At 43.9% G+C, this 22,413-nt stretch overlaps 1 protein-coding gene across 4 annotated transcripts in view; it reads left to right on the top strand.

The window, feature by feature from the left end:
- The window catches only part of LOC139008982 (general transcription factor II-I repeat domain-containing protein 2B), a 47,842-nt gene extending 27,229 nt beyond the window's left edge, over positions 1-20,613 (top strand). For 2 of the 4 annotated variants that reach the window (XM_070412824.1, XM_070412826.1), the window contains exons 9-15: positions 4,026-4,103; positions 7,924-7,980; positions 11,320-11,397; positions 12,495-12,578; positions 13,103-13,286; positions 13,894-13,922; positions 14,729-16,597. In XM_070412824.1, the coding sequence (XP_070268925.1) occupies positions 4,026-4,103; positions 7,924-7,980; positions 11,320-11,397; positions 12,495-12,578; positions 13,103-13,286; positions 13,894-13,922; positions 14,729-16,482 (2,264 nt within the window). In that variant the 3' untranslated portion in view covers positions 16,483-16,597. Of the gene's footprint in view, positions 1-4,025; positions 4,104-7,923; positions 7,981-11,319; positions 11,398-12,494; positions 12,579-13,102; positions 13,287-13,893; positions 13,923-14,728; positions 16,598-18,179 lie in introns of those variants that run through there. The other 2 variants (XM_070412828.1, XM_070412827.1) reach the window with 2 other exon arrangements.
- Positions 20,614-22,413: the final 1,800 nt, after the last annotated feature.

Below are 22,413 nucleotides of genomic sequence, written 5' to 3'. Positions count from 1 at the left end.
AGCTGGGCTGACCTTTCCACTTTTTAAAAAAATACATGTTTTTGCTGATTTTTAGAGAGAGAGGTAGAGAGAGGGATAGACGGTTAGAAACATCGATGAGAGCCCTCATGGAAAGGTCAGAAAACCCCAAATAATCAAGTTCATAACATTCAGACCTCAAAAAGGTAAAAATGACACCAGCTGGTTAGAAAAGACTAAAACTAGAATCTAACAATGCTCACAAAAGCAACCTAGAATATGAAATGAAACAGTTTCAGAATGTGAAGGTAAAATTAAATCTAAGATAATCCAAAAGAAAAGCACTAGTCAATACTAAGAAGAAAAGATGTAGACAAAGGGAAAATAGAGACCTGCCACAGATAGAACAGGAGGCAGAGCACCAGCGCCATAAAGCTTCCAGGTGTGGCTTATCCTCCGCCACCCCCAGGCACCAGGGGAGCCCGGACATGAGTGGACGAGTCTCCTGTTACACCCACGGGTCTCCCCCCCACAGCTACAGGGTCTGTGTCCCTCCCAGTCACATGTAAATATGTGCTTAGTAGAAGCTCCACCTTCAGTGACAGAGTCTGAAAAGTAATGGTGTGTGCCATGCCAGCACAGCCAAGGGTTCAGTGAGCCTGGGGCGGGGGGGGGGGGGGGGGGGGGGGGGCGGGGGTTGGCGGTGAAGGATTAAAGGAAAGACAGATGAAGAGAATATAGCTGGGGCTCGGTGGATCTCCTGTGCCTGGATGAGGCCACCGAGAAGGATCCAGCCAGCAAGCTGAGGCTTTATTTTATAGTCAGAGAAAAAACAAGGTAGTGGTCAACATAGGTACAATGTTCTTGTGTGTTTCACTTGTTTTGACAGCACTTGCTGCACCTCCCAAAGCCCATTAGCTACCTAGGAAGGATCTAGGGGACGGCCATAAGGTCAAGCTTAACTATGCTAAGAGGGCTCTGCCCTCTAAGCTGGGACTTGTTTGTGGCTCTACCACAGGTCAATCTGAGGCTTAACTCTGGAGCCGCTCCCTACATCGGTGCTTGTCCACCTTAGTTATTGTAGGTAAAACCAACAAGTCAGTGAAGAGAAATGAGCCCAGCAGCATTCAGCTGCGCTGAGTCTTAATCTCACACATGACATGCCTTCAACTCTCACCCACTTAATCTTAGCCTTGAGTGCTTTTCAAGGCACAGATATGTTCTGCCTGCAGCCCCCACTTAGGAAGACAAGTGGGGGCAGAGGGAATGGTCCGCTCTCCCAGGGGCCCGCTCACGGATCCAAACCCAGACCTCCCTCGCCTCCCTCACAGCTGTTGGGTGTGAGCGTGTCCCTCCCGCTTTAAAACAGGCGTCTGGTTGAGGCCTTTCTTTGGAGATGTGGTTCTGTTTAAACAAAAATATGCTCCTGATGAATGAATTCTGCTGTGGATTTCATGATGCAATACAATTGCTTCCAGCTGCCCACCGGCTTCGGGAGCTGGCCATCCATCGGCCTATTTCTGGTGATATTTGTATACACAGAACAAATGTTTTGCTGATTTTGAATTTTGAATTTTGAATTCCTTTCTCTGTCTCTCCCTTTCCCTCCTCTCCCTCCCCCTCTCTTTCTTAAGACAGCGGTAAATCTGTCTCATTAGCATGTCAAACGAATTCTGCGCTGTCCAATCTGGTTTCAATTGCCTGGGTGAAAAAGGAATGTTTCCCTGACAGCCCAGCTGTCCCTTGTTCATCAGTTGTTTCAGTTAGTAGGGACTTTAGTGCCTAATCAACCTGGAATGTGTACTTTAATTAAAATTTTATTATAAAATATTACGTAAGCTATATATGTTCAAATTTTTTTAAACATTTAATCACCTTTATTTATTTTTTCTTTGTTTGTTGTTGTTAATCCTCACCTGAAGATATTTTCTCATTGATTTTTAGGGAGAGTGGAAGAGAGAGGGAAAGACAGAGAGAAACATTGATGTGAGAGAAACACATCGATTGGTTGCCTCCTGCAGGAGCCCTGACCAGGGCCAGGGCTGGGGAGGAGCCTACAACCAAGGTACATGCCCTTGACCAGAATCGAACCTGGGACCCTTTGGTCCACAGGCTGATGCTCTATCCACTGAGCCAAATTGGCTGGGGCATGTTCAAATTTTTAAAAACTCAGACTTATAAGAGTAATAAGAAAAATCCCTTTTCACCCTTTCACTCTTTCCTTTCAAAATTCCATCCCCCTAAGTCTCCCTGCACACCTCCAATCCCTCCCCCATGAGGTGGCAACAACTTTTAACTCATTGGTGAAAATTCTTTCACATCTTGTACAAATAAGCACGTAAATGGCATTTTCCTTTTTTCTTTTTTATGCTTAAGTGGACCTCCCTTTGTCAACTTTCCTTTGATCTTTCCATCAACTTACCCTTTTGTCCCATTTCTGAGCAAATTCCTCAACTTAATCTACCATTTCACTAATATGGCCATCAGCCCTGCCCATTCTGTTTCTCGGTTGTCCTAACAAGTTTTCCTTTTTGATAATCACATTTTAATGTTTTATTGATTAATTTGAGGGAGAGAGAGAGAAAGAGAAACATCGGTTCGCTGTTCCACTTATTTATGCACTCATTGGTTGCTTCTTGTATGTGCCCTGATCAGGGATTGAACCTGCAACCTTGGCCTACGGGAATGATGCGCTAACTGAGCTACTCACACTTTAAATATCCAGTCTCACTGTCCTTACACCAACAGCTATTACTTTTCAGAAGGCCCTCAGAGCTTGTCAATTGATGCTAAACAGTGAAGCCCGAGCTGTGCCACAATTTGTGCTTTTGATGTTGTTAACATTCGTGGTAAACTTGCATGTGTGATTCAGTAGTAGTTACCTTCTGCTGTATTAAAAGGCACCAAAACTTAGTGGCTCAGCGATTCCATTTTGTCACAGTTCTGTCTGTTGGCCTGGCATTGCTTCTTGTCTGGGCTGGCGCAGGTGGGGCTGCGTCGCCTGGGAGGCCTGGCTCCTGGGTCTGAGGCCTCAGCGGGAGAGCTAGACCCCACTCCCCTCCCAGCCTCCAGGAGGCCAGCCCAGGCGTGTTCACAGGGCCACTGAACTCCACCACCAGCAGGCTCCCATGCACACGCTTTCAGGACTCTGCTGTGTCCCATTGGCCAACGCAAGTCACGTAGCCAGGCCCAGCTTGAAAGGGGGAAGAAGTGGCCTCACTTCAAGAGAACAGGAGTGGGCAAGTCACATTGCAAACAGGTGTGCATACAGGATGGGCGCATATTGTGGCTGTTTTTGGCAATCTGCCACACCTTTCGCTGATAAAAGCTTTTGGTTTTACTAATGTGGTTTCTCCAGGTTTTCAAGTCCATTTCATTGTAGTGGGTTAAGATTATATGTGCCTATCAGAACCCATTACAGAAGAATGTTTACGTATTTCACGTAAATGCACGCATATATTCAGCCTTCTTAAAACAGGACATTTCCCCACACTAGGTCTCTCTCTCCTTCCCATCTTTCCTCCCTCCATTCCTCCCTTCATCTGTCTCTCCCACCTTCCTTCTTTCCTTATATATTGACCTATATAATATATATGTTATTTATATTTTTTATATGGATAAGCCATTTGTTCACAGTGATGAGCTACAAGTTCTTTTGCTGATTATAATGGTGCTGTGTTCATCGATGCAGAACCCTGACGTTCTATCAGCTGGTCATCTTGCTGTGTTGATGGGTTTGGCCTGGCATTGCTTCTTGTCTGGGCTGGCGCAGGTGGGGCTGCATCGCCTGGGAGGCCTGGCTCCTGGGTCTGAGTTGGACACTCACAGCCAAAAGTGTTGTAGGAGGGCCCACAGCCTGATGACAGCGTTAACCTTTAGTTTGTCAGTTCTGCAATTACCTGAAGAAAGCTTTTTTCCTCTCTCCAGCCTCTTGCCCATGCGTGGTCATACTGGAAGGGAAGGAGCAGGAGGGCGGCGGTGGCAGCAGGGAGTGGGCGGAGAAGGGGCTATTGGGAAGACGGTGAGGGGCAGCCCATGTAATTCTGTCATTTCCATTGCATTCAAAGGCATTTCTCTGAAAGCAGCAGCTGCGTCAGTCAAGAAAGAATCAGAGGATCCTAATTACTATCAATATAATATGCAAGGTAATACTATTTTATAATCTTTTTCTCCTCCCAAAGTTATTCGGGATGAAAAATTGTAATTGCCACCCACCTGTGTGGACTGCCCCTCGCTGTCTTCCCAATAGCCTCTTCTCCGCCCACTCCCTCCTGCTCCTTCCCTTCCAGTATGACCACGCATGGGCAAGAGGCTGGAGAGAGGAAAAAAGCTTTCTTCAGGTAATTGCAGAACTGACAAATAAACTAAAGGTTAACACTGTCATCAGGCTGTGGGCCCTCCTACAACACTGTTGGCTGTGAGTGTCCAACTTGAAATATGTGAGGAGTCTTCCATTCTGACCTCATTTGCTCTGGTTTCAGTCTTGAGAATGGGCATTAAAGCCCCACAGTGTTAGTCATCACACACTGGATAAGTGATCATGTGACAGGTTTCTTCATTGGAAGACAAACTTGATATCAGTTAGTTCTGTGCCCACGTCTGTACTTCACAATGAAGAAAAAATTATAAGAAAAGCATAAAAGAAATGCTTTTTTTGTTGTTGCTGGCACACAAATATTGATTAGTAGAGTCACTGATAATAAAAACCAAAATGTATTGGGATTCAGTAATTTGCCTTGCAAATAAAGTATTGCTGGATTCTCCCCTCCCTCTCTATTTTTGCTTAAAAGAATTTTGGGGCCCTAGCTGGTTTGGCTCAGTGGATAGAGTATCCTGGGTTTGATTCTAGCCAAGGGCACGTTCCTCGGTTGCAGGCTTGAACCCTAGCCACGTGCGGGAAGCAACCAACCGATGTGTCTCTCTCACAAAAAGAAGCATAAGATGTCCCCTTTTTGCAACCCTTCTTGTAACAATGCATCTCGGCTGTAATCACCAGTGGCCATTAAAACCAGTTGTTAAATGTCAATAGGATTTTATCACGAGTAGATCAGGCTGACAGGTTCTGTCTCACTCACTGGTCCAATGTTAACCTCATAAAGTAGAGGTAACCAGATATTATGTGCCTCCGAGTGGGATCTAGTAAGAAGCACTCCTTCAGGATTCTTGCCCTCCAAAATCAAACCTACGTCTGATGCAGTCTTTAGATTTACCTACCACTTTTCAGGAAATGTGGGAGATACAGAAACATAGGAAAACAACACTCCAAGGTCGCAGGCAGTAAACGCCAGAGTGGTAGAAGCTCGACAAGACATGTGCTGATTTCTTTTGCCTTTTTTTTCTAATATATTTTTATTGATTTCAGAGAGGAAGGGAGGAGAGAGAGATAGAAACATCAATGATGAGAGAGAATCATTGATCACTGCCTCCTGCACACCCCCTACTGGGGATCGAGCCCACAACCCGGGCATGTGCCCTTGGCCAGAATCGAACCCGAGACCCTTCAGTCTGCAGGCTGACACTCCATCCGCCGAGCCAAACCCGCTAGGGCATGTGCTAATTTCTTCATCAAATAATTGCAAGGTTTTTTTAAATGGAGAGAAACCTGTTTTATAGTAAAAGAGATTTAAAAGACATTTCAACCAAATGCAATGTGTGGGGTTTGTTGGGATCCTGATTTAGGCAAACCAACTGGGAAAAGACAATTACTGCTTCCTGTGGAATACCAAATAATCACTGATGGCAGGAATTGGAAAGTCCATTTGTAATCGTTATAATAAAAGATTGGATCAAGAAGGAATCATCAACCCTAGCCGGTTTTTCTCAGTGGTTCGAGCATTAGCCTGCGGACCGAAGGGTCTTGGGTTCAATTCCCGGTCAAGGGCACATACCTCAGTTGCAGGTTTGATTCCCAGCCCCATGGGGTGTGTGCAGGGGCAACCAATTGATGTGCCCCTCTTTCCCCGCCTCCTCCCTCCCACTGAAAATCAATGGCAAAAGTATCTTCAGGTGAAGATTAAAGAAAAGGAATCATCAGTGAATGCTAAATCTAGAGAGAAATTTAGGAGTGGAATACTTAGGTGATCTTAAAGTTTCTCCCCACAGGCTGTTGGCCAGTTGCAAGAGTGAGGAAAAAAACAGTAATTTTACATTGGAGACATCCAATAACACCTTGATCAGATGATCAAAATTCACATCACCAGAAGGAGACAAATGAACTCTTAGTTGGTCTGGGCTGCTATAACAGAATCCATAGATTGGGGGTCTTAGAAGCAACAGGCATTTATTTCTCACAGTTCTGGAGGCTGGAAAGTCCAAGGTCAAGGTGCTGGCAGGTCCAGTGTCTGGTGAGGACCCACCTCCTGGTTCGTAGATGATCTTCTCACTGTATCCTCCCATGGTGTCCTCCAAGGGAGTTATAAGGGCACCAATGCCAATCCTGATGGCTCCACCCCCATGACCTAATCACTTCTGAAAGGCCCCACCTCCGAGTACCATCACATGGGGGTTAAGATTTTGACATTTGAATTTGGGGGAAACACAAATATTCAGTCTATAGCAGACATCATATGCCTCCAGATGTGATACCCTGAGAAGGATAGCCCATCATCTAGGCAGTATTCTGGCCCAAAATGCAAAACTTGAATCCTATCATGAAGAAACATCAGACAGGCTCAAAATGAGGAAAATCTATTGTGGGGGAATGAGAGAGAGGGATTTCTAGTCTTAAAAAATGGCAATGCCATAAATATCAAACACACACTATGGAACTGTTCCAGATTACAGGAGACTAAAGAGACATGACAACAAAAACCATCCTGATCACAACCTGGATCCTTTACGGAACAGGGAAGAGCTACAAAGGACATTTGGGGCAACCAACCAAATGCAAATACGAGCCCTGGCCGGTTTGGCTCAGTGGGTACAGCATCAGCCTGCGGACTAAAGGGTCCCAGGTTCGATTCCGGCTGAGGACACATGCCTGGGTTGTGGGCTCGATCCCCAGTGTGGGGCATGCAGGAGGCAGCCAATCAATGATTCTGATTCTCATCATTGATGTTTCTGTCTCTCCCTCTCTCTTCCTCTCTGAAATCAATAAAAAAAAAAATTTAAAAAATGGGAATACAAATGATAGATTAAGTAAAAGAATTGCCTCAATGTTAAATGCTGTGATTTTTATAACTATGCTGTGATCATATAAGAGAATATCCCTATTCTTAGGAAATAATCACTAAAGTGTTTAGACATAAAGAGCCATGGTGTATGTAACTTTCTTTCAAATGGTTGGGGCGAGGGAATATATATATATATCCCATATCAATAGATTGGGGGGAGGAAAGGGAAAGATTACAAATTATAAAGGAAGTGGTAAAATGTTAACATGTTATCTGAGTAAAAGGTATACAGATCTTTGTTGTATTTTATTCTCTGTAAGTTTTAAATTATTTCAAAATAAAAAGCTTGTTTTAGAAAAACACGGTTCTGAGACAATTAAGAAAAGTTGAACAATGACTAGATATGAGATGATGATAAAGAATAATTGTTCACCTGGGGAGTCATCATGATATTGGAGTGATGCTGAAGGCAGAGAGTTGTTGTCTTACTGGTACCTACACAGTATTTGCGCGTTGAATCCCATATCTGGGATTTACTTTGAACCACCAGCGGGGTTGGGGTGGGGTGGGGTGGACACAGAGGGAACAGGGGCACAGGAGTTGATGATTCTTGGCAATGGGGGATGGGCACGTGGCTTCATTATACCATCTCTGTTATGTCTGTTTGAAAATTTCCCAAAGGACAAATAAAGGAACAATGAAAAAATGTAAAGAAAGGGTCACTTGTACAAGGAGTCAAAATATTTCATGTACTGTACATCCCTGGGCGGATCTGGAATTATTTGCATTGTTTTAAATGATTTTTCTTTTTGTATTTCCAGTTTTTTTTACATATTGTTTGCTTTCCTTTCAGAAAGCCATCATTCTTCTGCGATCAATGAAGTAATAGAAATGGAATTGCCAATGGAAGGTTAGAAACACCAAGCATTTAATTTCATGTGTGTGTGTGTGTGTGTGTGTGTGTGTGTGTATTTTAGTTTACAGTATTTTACAAAGAACACACATGTATGAAAATAAAGAAGGGGACGTCCTGGCATGCTTTTTTAGAGAGCTGCCTGAGTTCTAGTCCTAAAATGTCATCTTAAGGACTCTCCCACTCTTTTACTTTTGTAAAACGTGGTTTTGCTTAACGCACCTGGATGCAGAAGTTAAGTGGTAAGAAAACTTGATACTGGTGCCATTTATTGTCTTATTTCATTTTGTCTTTTGGATGGGCATGCCCAGATTTTTTTGAACTGAGCCGAAAAGTATTTTAGGAAATTCTTTTTTTATTTGTTTTGTTAATCCTCACCCGAGGATATTTTTTTTATTAATTTTTAGAAAGAGTAGAAGGAAGGGACGGGGCAAGAGCAAAAGAAAGACACACATCGATTGGTTGCCTCCCACACATGCCCCACAGGGGGCCGTGGATGGAACCTGCAGCCCAGGTACAAGCCCTTGACTAGAAATCACACCCACGAGCCTTCAGTGCACAGGCAACACTCTTCACCACTGAGCCACAGTGGCCAGCGCTTTTGTGGGGTTTTTTCAATGTGGCATAATATTTTAGTAAAACTAAATTAAAATTAAATTTATTGGGGTAACTGTTTGGTTTTATTGTTCAATGTTTGTTTAAATGCTATACCCAGTAGGTACAAACATATTCTAAGGATATTCTTTATCATTAAGATATTTTTTATTTTTCATAGAAATTTGACCATTTATTCTGGAGTTTGTGGATTTTCAGCTCATTTAATTAAAATAATATACTTTTTTTTATTGTGCTTCATTTAGTAATCTGCTAAAAATATTTTTAGCTCTGATGCTGAAATGTGAGCTGATCCATAGTGTCCTTTTAATATGAGTTCTTTTATTTTATGTCTATAAATAAGGTATATCATTCTATCCTGGCATTTAATAAAATGTCACTTATCTGAACAGATGGGATTTTGAATTAGTAAAATCGGAATTATAAAATTGGAGTTTTATCATTTTTCCAATCCGAAATGATTTAACAAGAAGACAGTAATATTTGGACCATAGTGTATAAACTATACAGATTATACTTTTAAAATAAACATTTATACCCTTGAAGTTGTATTTTTTTTTCTGAGTGAGTCCTTTTTACTTAGAGATATTACTTACCTTGAAATATCACAGGGTCTGAACTGGTTTTCCCATGATTAGGGGAATTTTGAGATTGAATGAATATTCCCATCCTAATTTGATAATTCCATCATACTTCACTTTTTTGAATTCTAAAAATGGTTTCATGAAGTTGTTTATTTTATGGGGAGGAAACCTCTCGTCATTATTTATAACAGAGAAAACGTGGTGCCGTTTAAGTGTCCAGCAGGTAGAGAATGGATCGTGGTGATCCATTTGGAAAAATGCTCCCAGTAAGCTCAGTGAGAAACACGCTTGTCTGGCTCAAGACAAGTTATACCCAAAACAGGGGGACTAAAAGAAACCACAGTTTACAGTGGGATCTCAATTTTGTTTAGAAAAATTAAAATAGTCAAAATAGTGGAGTAAGAAAATGCTGTGCTCGCCTCCTCCCAGGACCACATCAAAATTACAACTAAACTACAGAACAGCCATCATTGCGAACCCCCTGAAGTCTAGCTGAACAGGAGTCCTGTAACTAAGGATATGTAGAAGAAGCCACATTGAGACTGGTAGGAGGGGCGGACATGCAGATGGCTGATCCCACACCTATGTGTGACAGTTTAAAATCTGGAGGGATTTCTTGGCTTCAGAGGTCCCCCATGAGGAGCCAGGGGTCCCAGCCAGGGTTCCAGTGTTGGGAAGAGAAGTCCCCGTAGCTTCTGGCCAGTGGAGATCGTGGCTGAGTGAGACGGAGGCTGCTGGAGTCCCAGGGGCTCCTCCTAAAGGGCCTACGCACGGACTTACTGGGACTCACTTACTCTAAGCTCCTGTGCTGGGGCAGCAGCTCAAAAGGTGCCAGGGACATACGGAAAGAAACTGAATTGTCTGGTTTCAGGGCAAGGGCTAGAGGGACACTTCTCCCAGACACAAGTGCCGGGAGACACCATTGCTCCTTTGTTGAGCCCTCCCTCCTACCAAGCCTGCAGGCTCAGACAAGTGCCATATCTGAGTCCCCATCAACTTGACTAACACCCTTCACCCTGCCCTGTTGATTCCCTGAGACCCCACCCTACCCAACTTGCAGGCCCACCCAAGCTGCTTTCACTGGCTTTTCCATACAAACGGCCCATCTTGGCTCATACTGCGGGCTTTACTAAAGTCTCTAAAAGGTTCACAAACCCCATACAAGCAGCATCTGGCCTCACCATGCACTGTACCGCTCGCTAAGCAGCCGTAAGCCTGGACTAGCTGCAGCCAGCCTCTCCCGGGCAGCTCCGCGCACAGCACAAGTGACAGCCATCTGCAGATCACTGAAGCTCATACCAAGGGTCCCCGGGCAGGACTTCGGCAGTGACTGAACCTGGCCTGCACCCAAAATCCCTCCTAAGAGGCCCCAGAACCAGCACCTGGTGGCCAGCTTCACACCACACCAGAGCATCACCCAAACACCTCAACAAATGACACCCAAAGGACAGACTCGGCAGGCACCAGAGGCCCTGCCAAAGTGTCTCCTGGTCCATGGCGTTAGCCCCTGCACAGCACTCCATTTGTAAGGGTGGATTGGTGCTGATTCACCTGTACTTTGTTGCCTCTGTGGCTCCTTGTGTCTGTCTGAAGTCTTGCTCTTCAGACGCATAATCTCAAACTCCCGAGTGATCATTCACACAACACATGAACTGAGCTTTGAGTTCCTGGGATAGGACTAGACAGGCTCATTTATATTTCTCACCTAGAATTTAAGTGAATGTTGTATTTATCATTTGACCACAAACATGATAACATCAACTCTGCTTTTACTGTCAGCCCTTGTTGAGCGTTTCTGTGACTCTGTTAAATCATTTTTCATAGGATGTCTGTCTACTACTTAAATGTCCTCCTGGACACACTTATATGTCTTATTTCTTTTCCCCCTTTTAAACTGAGAATAACAACAAAGGTAATATACCTTTAAACACCCTTCTTTTAAAATCTGCAAAATCCCCTTTTGACCATTAAACTGCAGAGACTCAAATATCATCTGATGCCAAGCCATCTTGTTTTCCTGCAGCTAAATGTTCTCAAGGTTTTAAAAAATTCATTCTGGACTTCTGAGTAATGGCACATTTTTAGAGGAGAATTGGCCTAATTTTCTGTAAGTTCTAAATTTCAATTCTGTTTTAAGGAAACACAAATCCATCCAGTGCTACAAGTTCTGCAGCAGGTGTTGAAGATCTTAACATCGTTCAGGTGACAATTCCAGGTATGGAAGTTTATCTGGCTTCATCATAATTTATATTATACTAGAGGCTCCATGCACGAAATTTGTGCAGGAATAGGCCTTCCTTCCCCTGGCTGCTGGCACCGGCTTCCCTCTGGCACCTGGGACCCGGGCTTTCCTTGCAGCTCCGGATTCATCCAGAAGGTCGTCTAGAAGGATGTCTGGTCTAATTAGCATATTATGCTTTTATTATAGATTTTTTATTTTGTTATATTTTAAACATTTCCTGGCATGAATTAGTCTCTTGGAGTTGTGTTTTTGTTGTTGTTGTTTCCTTAGTTCATCCTATTAATTATGGGATGACAATTCAGGAATATAGAATATGCTGCAGATCCCCACTCACTGAATATCTTGCCTGTATCAAACATTGTTAATCAAATATATTGTTCTCCCAGCCATGCCCTGGCATTAATGGGAAAATACACCTCAAAGCAGATAACTCCAAACACTAGCTACGATTGAATTGGATTTGGCCACAGAAGTGAAATTTTCTCTTGCTGCCCATCAAGTAATCTCCTTTTCTGAGTAAGTGTATGTAAAAGATATCTGGAAAGCTACAACAGAATCTAATTGCATAGTTCCTCCAGAGAAGGAAACTGAGATGATGGAAGAGAGACATTCGCTATGTACTATTTTATATCTCTTGAATTTTGAACCATGTTGTTGCTTTATTTATTCAAAATTAAATAGAATTAAAATTTTAAGTATTGAAAAATATTCCCTACTGATCTTAATACATTTTATTCCTTTTACATGTCACATTGCTTTGGCTAGGATTTCTGTTATAATGTTGAAGAGTAGTGGTGAAAGTGGACATCCTTGTCTTTCATAATATTGAAAATGTTCCTGAGAGTAGTATGTAGTATGTTTATATGGAGTTATAGTTTGGAAAATATAACTTTGTAATGTAATGGCTTCCATTTACAAATTTCCAAGATGCTTAATTTTTGCCAAAACTAAACTGAATGATAAACCACTTAAAGTGCTTTTTCATATGCTAACAAGCATTTCTTCTAACAGCTTTCTTGGGGGCAAATACATTATTAATCCTAGTTTGCTTGTTTGTTTAATTCTTTTAGATAATGAGAATGAGAGGTTATCAAGCATAGAAAAGATAAAACAACTAAGAGAACAAGTTAATGACCTCTTTAGTCGAAAATTTGGTAAGTTTTTATATCGTTACATATCCAAAATTTATATATTTGAAATAGTTCTTTTTAATCGAATACTTTATCTGAGAAACTGATCTTTCTGTGAAGGAGCTATAATCAAAATGAATGTGTATTTTTACTGAAAAGCTTTTACATAGGAACACTAATTAAAATAATAATAATAATAATAGCTATCTTTGATTTACTGAGTTCTTACCATTGCTGAGCATTGTTTTTAATGCTGAACACGTGATTAAATATCTGATCTTCACAAAAACCTTTTTCAGTAGATACTGTGATAATCCCTATTTGATGGATTGAGAAACTGAGTCTGCTATACTACCCACTGGCAATTTCAGAATCAGTAAGATTATTCTTACATCATAGTACTCCTGGAAATTAAAATAATAATGGCTCATCACCATTGTTGTCACTTGATGTGAATGCTTTTTAAATCTTAACATTAACGATAAAGCATAGTTTGCGTTAAGTAAATGATGAATGCAATTAATTTTTTGCTGTTTGTCTCATCACAGGGGAAGCCATTGGAGTGGATTTCCCCGTGAAAGTTCCTTACAGAAAAATCACATTCAACCCTGGCTGCGTGGTCATCGATGGCATGCCCCCAGGGGTGGTATTCAAAGCCCCTGGTTACCTGGAAGTCAGCTCCCTGAGAAGGATCTTGGAGGCTGCAGAATTTATCAAATTCACAGTCATTAGGTAAGTGAGAGTTCCCCTCTCGGTCACGAGAACGCATCTGCAGACAGTAACTTGCCTGCAGTAGATGAGGGGGGGATAGTAGGTGAGCGCGGGACTTTTACCCCCAGGAGTGGGCGATGGGTCCCTGCAGTCAACGGCTGTGCCCTGCTGCCTCTCAACTCATTTTATCATATTCTGCTTCTGTGAGCTGTGTGTCCCTGTCCCTGTTTCTTTTGTTACTGTTATTTCTAATCCCCACCCAAGGATATGTTTTCCATTGGTTTTTAGAGAGAATGGAAGGGAGGAAGGAAGGAGGAGACAGAGAGAGAAACATTGATATAAGAGAGACACATTGTTGGGTTGCCTCCTGCACGCACCCTGAGCAGGGGCCGGGGATCAAATCTGCAACCCCGGTACATGCCCTTGACCGGGAATGGAACCCACAACCCTTTGGTACTCGGCCAGGGCCCTGTTCCTGTTTCTTGGTGATCATGGGCAGCTGTCTCAGTTTTATATCTCACTGCAGTAGCATAGAGCTGACACTCACAAAAGTTTGTCAAATAGAACTAAGCAGACAGGAGAGGAACAATGAATGATGTTGCATTCACCAATATCTCTTTCTCTTCAGACCACTTCCAGGCCTCGAGTTTAACAATGGTGAGTATTCGGGAGGTGATATCATTCCAGCAGCCGCTGTGAAGCGGAAAGTGTCTTGGTGGGAACTGACCACGGGGTCCTTGCTTCTTGAACCTTAGCGCAAAGCATGCTGCTCTTTATACGCATTTTCTTTTTCCTGCTTGTTGCAAAGTCTCTTAATTCTGTTCCTTGAATTTTCTTAGCCAGGCTTTTTTTTTTTTTTTAAATCCTCACCAGAGGATATTTTTCCATAGATTTTTAGAGAGAGTGGAAGAGAGAGGGAAAAAGAGAGAAACATTGATGTGAGAGAAACATATTTATTGGTTGCCTCCTGCCTGAGCCCTAACCAGGGCCCGGGCCAAGGAGGAGCCTGCAACTGAGGTATGTGCCCTTGACCAGAATCGAACCCGAGACCCTTCAGTCTGCAGGCCGACACTCTATCCACTGAGCCAAACCAGCCAGGGCCTTAGGCATTTTTTTTCTCACACATGAGTTTGATGGACCTTGCTGCACAGCAGACTGTGTGTGATACGTGAGCCCTTTATGGTTGGGGCTCATATCATAATACAGTGGTGCCTTGACTTACGAGTGTCCCGACTAACGAGTTTTTCGAGATACGAGCCGTCTCTCGGCCGATTTTTTGCTTTGAGTTGCGAGCTAAAATTCAGGTTACCAGCCAGCTTCCGATACCCCACCGCTAGTTGGCGCAGCGAACGTCACAGTGAACGCCACAACATCAGCCCAGCATCACGTCTCACTCGTTCACTTTAAGCGGTAGTTAGCTCTTAGTTGAAGCATCAGTGTTGTGCTCGCATTTGTGCTTGCAGTTATTTTGCAAAACTTCGGTTTTTCAACCATGGATCTGAAGAAAGTAAGTACGAAGGACAGTGCTGAGAAGAAGAAGCGGATGATGTGCATTGAATTAAAGAAAGAAATTATCGCAAAACATGACCAAGGCGTGCGTGTAATCGACTTGGCGAAGCAGTACGAGCGTAGCACTTCTACGATCTGCACCATACTGAAGCAGAAGGAATCGATACAGGCTACAGCTCCAGCCAAGGGCATTAAAATAATTTCTAAACAGCGGACATCTATCCATGAAAATATGGAGAAGCTGCTAATGGTGTGGTTAACGGAGAAGCAGCTCGCAGGAGATACCGTGACGAAGGCTATAATCTGCGAGAAGGCACGAGCTATTTACGCTGATTTGCTGCAGCAGACCCCAGGCACTTCAATGGACGAGGCATCGGGCGAGCCATTTAAAGCCAGTCGGGGCTGGTTCGAAAATTTTAAAAAGAGGACCGGCATTCACTCCGTTGTCAGACATGGTGAGGCAGCGAGTGCGGATATAAAGGCAGGTGAGGATCACCTCAGAACGTTTGCTGAAATTATAGCAGCAGAAGGATACATCCCCCAGCAAGTCTTCAACTGTGACGAGACAGGACTCTTCTGGAAGAAGATGCCAAGGAGAACTTACATAGCGGCAGAAGAGAAGAGGATGCCAGGCCACAAACCCATGAAGGATAGGCTAACCCTCGCACTGTGTGCCAACGCCAGCGGCGACTGCAAGATTAAGCCGCTGCTCGTTTATCATTCGGAAAACCCCAGAGCCTTCAACTCACATAAGATTCTGAAAGAAAAACTGCAGGTTATGTGGAGGGCAAACCCGAGGGCGTGGGTCACCAGGCAGATCTTTGTGGAGTGGGTGAATTTGGTCTTTGGTCCTGACGTTAAGAAATATCTCCAGGAAAATAACCTACCCCTGCAAGCTCTTCTTGTCCTGGATAGTGCACCTGCTCACCCACCTAACCTTGAAGATGACATCCTCGAAGAGTTCAAGTTTATAAAGGTTCTCTACCTTCCACCTAACATCACCCCTATCCTGCAGCCAATGGAACAGCAGGTGATTTCTAATTTCAAGAAGCTCTTCACCAAGCACCTGTTCCGCCACTGCTTTGAGGTGATGGAGAGCACAAACCTCACCCTTCGAGAGTTCTGGAAGGACCACTATAACATCATGATCTGCCTCAGAATTATCGATATGGCCTGGCAGGGTGTTACAAAGAGGACCTTGACTTCTGCGTGGAAGAAGCTGTGGCCTGAGGTAGTGTCTGAAACGGATTTTGAAAGACTCGAACCCGAAGCGGCGGTGGTGGAGGAGATTGTGTCCCTCGGCAAGTCCATGGGCCTGGACATGGATGAAGGTGACATCAACGAGCTCATCGAGGAGCGCTCCGAGGAACTGACAACGCAGGAGCTAAAGGAGCTACAGGCGCAGCAGCACACGGAGGTTTTGCAGGAAATAGATGACACGGAGGAGGAGGAGGAGGTTATCTCTGTAAGTGAGATAAAGGAAATGTTGGGAGTGTGGGAGAAACTTTCAGACTTTATTCAAAAGAAACACCTAGAAAAAATTGCAACTGGGCGTGCGATGGAGCTATTTAATGACACTTGCCTAACTCATTTCAGAAATATTCTGAAAGGGAGGATGAAACAGATCTCATTGGACAGGTTTTTATCGAAAACTCCTGTAGATGAAAGTGATGAAAGCGTGGCGAAAAGAGCAAAAATCAGCAAATAAGATTCAGTTATTCAGTTCAGCCTTTCTCCTCCAACTCCATCAGCATCTTTAAGTCATTTGATCTCCAAGGAAATGCTGTACATTAAACTTAATAAAACAAGTTTATTGCACTACATTCTATTGTTCGGTATTGTGTTTTTATACAATATTCATTATTTTTAAATACATTTTTCTTATTTAAAAACATTTAACAAAACAATTGCAGTGTTTTTTGGGTGTCCAGAACGGATTAATGGCATTTCAATTCATTGTAATGGTGAAAATTGATTTGACATACGAGTAATTTGAGTTACAAGCTCCGTCACGGAACGAATTAAACTCGTAAGTCAAGGCACCACTGTACTGAACTAGTCCATCTCAGTTGGTAGACAGTGATTCCTGGCCACCCCAGCCCCACTCCCTGGGGCCCCTACCCCCCAACTCCCACAGTTCAGAACTAAAAGTTGTACCACCTGGCACAGCAGTGCTCCCAGAACCCTCCAAGCTCCCCTACCAGTGCTGCAAGTGACATCTGTTCTGACTGAGCAAATGCCCCAGACACTCTGCTGGTTAAATATTTTTAATGTCTCCCCTAGATTCTTACAAACAAGCTACTATCCTATAGGGTGAGTGAGGCAGAAGGTGTAGAGATGTTCTCAAGAGCTTGAATCCCTAGGGAACCTCCTCACTTAAAGTATTCTTTTGAAATGCTCAATTATTAGTCCTAAACTCACCTGGTTGCTAAATGATTTTTACATTTGTAATAGCTTTATCGAGGCACAATTCACATGCCAGAAAATTCACTCATGGAGAGTATACACAATTCAGTGATTGATTTTTAGTAAATACTGTATAGGGAGTTGTGCAGCTGTCACCACAGTCTGATAGAAGAACATTTCCTTTGCCCCACAGACATTCCTCCTACCGATTTCCAGTCATTTCCCATTCCCACCCCCAGGCCCAGGCCTACCAACCACTAAATTGACTCTCTCTCTCTCTCTCTCTCTCTCTCTCTATATATATATATATATATATATATATATAAATTTGATGTAAAGTTCAAGCATTTAATTTGCTATGAATGCCTACCAAAAGTGAGTTTTCATGTCTGTGTTCTTTCGAAGTAAAGCGTACCTGCATCATGGCCAGGTTCTTTCAGTTTAAAACAAGTTAAGTTCTGTGCGGTCCTCTAGCCATCACCTGTGCCTTTTGTGACGCTCAGCAGGTGACTCATACACCTTCTGTGCTTGTTCCCTTCTCTGACTATAAAGTCCTCTTGAGAATCAAAAGAAAAAATATGTTCAATGCAAATGTACTTTCAAATCATTCCTCTTTAGACCAGATGTGGCGAACAGAGCTCCTTGCTGAACTTCACCAGGATGTCTTTTGTTTGGCTCATATACTGGTACCTTTTTAAAATGGTAATCTGGCCACTATTAAAAAGCCTGGGACTTTTTCCTGAAAACCGATTTCCAGGTTTTCTTTAGAAATCTGCAGGTCTGGCCTCAGAGGCCCATTTCCCTCTGGCGGCCCTTTGCTGGGGCTGAGTGTCCACCGATCCTGGCTGCAGGGGCGGGTTACTCTCCAGTTAACCACACCCCCTACCCACTTTCTCTGTTCCGCTTATCATCATGCTTTTGCTGCTGCTTTTCTAATAGCAGAGTTAAAAGAAAAGTGAACTATTTCTTTATTTCTTTATTCTCTGTCTTTATCAAAAGTGGGAAAAAGAAAGATAGACCTTGAGGGCCGTGTATTTCAAGAAAAGTGGGAGAGAGCGTATTTCTTCGTGGAAGTGCAGAATATTCCTACGTGTTTAATATGCAAACAGAGCATGTCCGTGTCAAAAGAATACAACCTCCGGCGCCATTATCAGACCAACCACAGTAAGCACTATGACCAGTACACTGATAAGATGCGCGATGAGAAGCTTCATGAGTTAAAAAAAGGCCTCAGAAAGTATCTCTTAGGGTCATCAGAGACTGTGTGTCCTGAGCAAAAACAATTGTTTGCAAATGCGAGTCCAAACGACAACGCTGCCATGCAGGCTGCAGAAGATGTGACTGGGAACTTATGGGAGAAGTTACGTGAAAAAATCAGATCATCTGTGGCCTACTCGATTGCGATCGATGAGATCACAGACATTAATAACATCACCCAGTTGGCCATATTCATCCGTGGTGTCGACGAGAATTTTGATGTGTCGGAAGAACTTTTGGATACAGTGCCCATGACAGGTACAAAATCTGGAAATGAAGTATTTTTGCGTGTTGAGAAAAGTCTTAAGAAGTTTAATATCGACTGGTCGAAATTAGTGAGCGTGGCCTCCACGGGCACCCCTGCCATGGTTGATGCGAACAATGGGCTTGTGACAAAGCTGAAGTCCAAGGTGGCCACGGTTTGCAAGGGCTCGGACCTGAAGTCCGTTTGCTGCATTATTCACCCGGAATTGCTCTGCGCTCAGTGGTTAAAGATGGACCACGTCATGAATGTGGTAGTGAACTCCGTGAACTGGATATGCTCCCGTGGCCTGAACCACAGCGAGTTCACAACTTTGCTCTATGAACTGGACTGCCAGTATGGCAGCCTCCTCTACTACACGGAGATCAAGTGGCTCAGTCGTGGGCTGGTGCTGAAGAGGTTTTTTGAATCGTTGGAAGAAATTGATTCCTTCATGTCATCCAGAGGAAAGCCCCTGCCTCAACTGAGCTCTCAAGACTGGGTCAGAGACTTGGCCTTCTTGGTCGATATGACAATGCATCTGAACACTTTGAGCCTCTCTCTCCAAGGCCACTCACAAATCGTTACGCAAATGTACGACTTGATTCGGGCGTTTCTGGCAAAACTGTGCCTTTGGGAAACTCATTTGGCAAGAAGTAATCTGGCCCACTTTCCCACCCTGAAATCAGTTTCCAGAAATGAAAGTGACAGCCTGAACTACATTCCCAAAATTGTGGAGTTAAAGACCGAATTCCAGAAAAGATTGTCCGACTTCAAACTCTACGAGAGCGAACTGACCCTGTTCAGCTCCCCTTTCTCCGTGAAGATCGAGAGCATCCACGAAGCCCTGCAGATGGAGGTGATTGAGCTGCAGTGCAACATGGTGCTGAAAACCAAGTACGACAAGGTGGGGATCCCCGAGTTCTACAAGCACCTCTGGAGTAGCTACCCGAGATATAAGAGCCACTGTGCAAAGATTCTCTCCATGTTCGGGAGTACTTACATTTGTGAGCAGCTGTTTTCCATTATGAAACTGAGCAAAACGAAATACTGCTCGGAGTTGAAGGACTCCCAGTGGGACTCCGTCCTCCACATCTCAACATGAAGAGCATGCTCCCGGCAATGCCCCATGGGCTATCAGACTAGAGTCCTCTAGACCAGTGGTCGGCAAACTGCGGCTCTGCAAACCGCAGCTCGTGAGCCACATGCGGCTCTTTGGCCCCTTGAGTGTGGCTCTTCCACAAAATACCGACTTCTGCGCATGGGCCACGAAGTTTCAACCGCACTGTACATGCGCGCCTGCATGTGGTATTTTATGGTATTTTGTGGAAGAGCCACACTCAAGGGGCCAAAGAGCTGCATGTGGCTCGAGAGCCACAGTTTGCCGACCACGGCTCTAGACCCAAGGGATTTTGAGATGGGGAAATGAGTTATTAAATGTTTCTGTTTTTCTGTGTGTTTTTTTCACTATGACTCACAAATTTGATTTGCAGTACCATACCTGTTTTTATAACATTTTTTGCTTCACTATAGTCCAGTAAAAATCGAGAAAGTTTTCTTGTATTTCTAGTTGACTTTTCTTACGCCTAGCCCTTGTCACTCATTCACATGGTACTTGCTTGGCCCCTGTAGGCACTGGGGCTGGCATCTCCAGGTTTAAATCAGTCAGCAGAGACCAGAGGGAGAAAGACAGATGTGTGTGTTCATTGAGGGGCATGTATGCACACACATTTATCACACACACACACACACACACACACCCCTTTTGAGTGGTGTCCCTTGTGACCTAACATGATTCCAAGTTTAAGCAGAGTTGGTTGGAGACGTAGTATGACTGTGTTATCAGCCTCTGCCTCCACATGAACCCAGAAAGTGAGGGTTTAAAATGGAAAACCCCAAAACAAATAACATTTGCCTTGAAAAGGCAAAAAAAAAAAAAAATTGAGGTTTGGAGATTGTCTCTTTTTTCAACGTTATTTTGTGTACCGCGCCAGCACGGCCAAGGGTGACCCTGAGTCGGGGCGGTGAAGGATTTAGAAAAGATAAACAAGAGAATAAAGCTGGGTCTGAATGGGATGCTGCCCTCTCTGATGGAGAGACAGCACCACGGACTACAAGCCATGTCTTTATTTCATAGCCAGATTCCACGAGGTAAAGTAAGGGCGTGGTCAAGATGTTTACAACGTTCTCGTGGGTTTTGATCCTACTCAACTACTTGCACCTGAACTCTATCAAGCCCACATCACTCAGGCACGTGGGGCCACGTGTTCGGACCATAGGTTCAAGCTTACAACTATAGCTGTTGGCTATAATTGTGCTGGGAGGGCTCTGTCCTCCAAGCTGGGACTTGCACGTGGCCATGAGAGGACTGTGCCCTCTCATTAGTCCGAGGTTTGAACCTGTCCAAACACTGTCGCCGCTCTCCACAATTTTGAAATAATTCAAATTTATAGAAAAGTTGCAGAAATGAAAATAGTATGAAGAACATTTATATGCCTTTTAGCCAGATTCTCATATTGCAACATTTTACCCCATGTGTTATTATTTGTTTGCTTTCTCTCCCTCTCTCTCTTTCATGTGTGTACATTATAAGTGTATAAATGAATGAGTATATAACATGTATGTAGACATACATGCATAATTTCTTTATGAACTATTTGAGGGCAAGTTGTACACATCATTTACCCCTACATACTTTATGGAGTATTTTCTAAGAGTAGGGATATTCTCTTAACATTACCAGGATTTAGTTACCAACTCCCGTAAACCGAACATTGATGCAATACTTTCACCCAATTTACCATTCATACTCCAATTTTGTCAGTTGACCCAAGATGTCCTCATTTTTTTTAAAGAGTAATGTGTGTGTTTTTTGTTGTTGTTTCTTAAACATATTTTTATTGATTTCAGAGAGGAAGGGAGAGGGAGAGAGAGAGAGAAACATCAATAATGAGAGAGAATCATTGATCGGCTACCTCCTGCACGCCCCGCACCGGGGATCAAGCCCACAACCCAGCACGTGACCTGGACCGGAATCGAACCTGGGACCCTTCAGTTCGCAGGCCGACGCTCTATCCACTGAGCCAAACCAGCTAGGGCCAAGATGTCCTCTTTTATAGCATATTTCCCCTGGAGGGTTGTCATTTGAGAGCATATATATATATACCTGTGTTCTTAGTCTCTATTCATCATTGGAATTAAGGACCCAAAATTGTGAATACTTTCCAGGTTGGAGGACTTAATCTGACTAGAATGCAAAAAGGCCGAGGATCCTGTCCTGGTGCCCCCTCAGGAAGCAATGGAGAGAAGGCTTCAATACGAGTGAAGGCAGGTTGCAGGAGGGGGAGACCAGCCTCCAGGTGGTGGCCTGCTCAAGGCACCCAGCCTGCTGGAGCCTGACGCTTGTCCGCAGACACCAGGGAAATGACCCAGCCCGGCAGCTCCTGTCCCTGGAAGGTTGGCTGCAGGCACAGCTGGGTCCCGCTAGCTCAGAGGCTCACTTCCTGGGGAAGAGATCCAGGATGAACTGGTTTACAGAGGGATGGGGGACCAGCTCCTGGTGCACCCGGATATCAGAGCTGGGGCCCTGCATCAACCAGGCTTGCCTGAGACCTAACTGATAGTGTTCACAGACTATATGAGATTTGGGAACTTGGGTGGTCTTCAAACAACACAGGATGGCCGGCAGGAAAAGCTCAGCCTCCTCGATTTATAGACAGGCAGCTGAGGCTCCGA

The sequence above is a fragment of the Myotis yumanensis genome, unplaced genomic scaffold, assembly GCF_028538775.1.
Source record: "Myotis yumanensis isolate MYYU_CA2020_CCGP unplaced genomic scaffold, mMyoYum1.0.hap1 SCAF_4, whole genome shotgun sequence".
Taxonomy (NCBI): domain Eukaryota; kingdom Metazoa; phylum Chordata; class Mammalia; order Chiroptera; family Vespertilionidae; genus Myotis; species Myotis yumanensis.
Note: the sequence above shows the minus strand (reverse complement) of the source record. Positions and strands in the feature narration are given on the sequence as shown.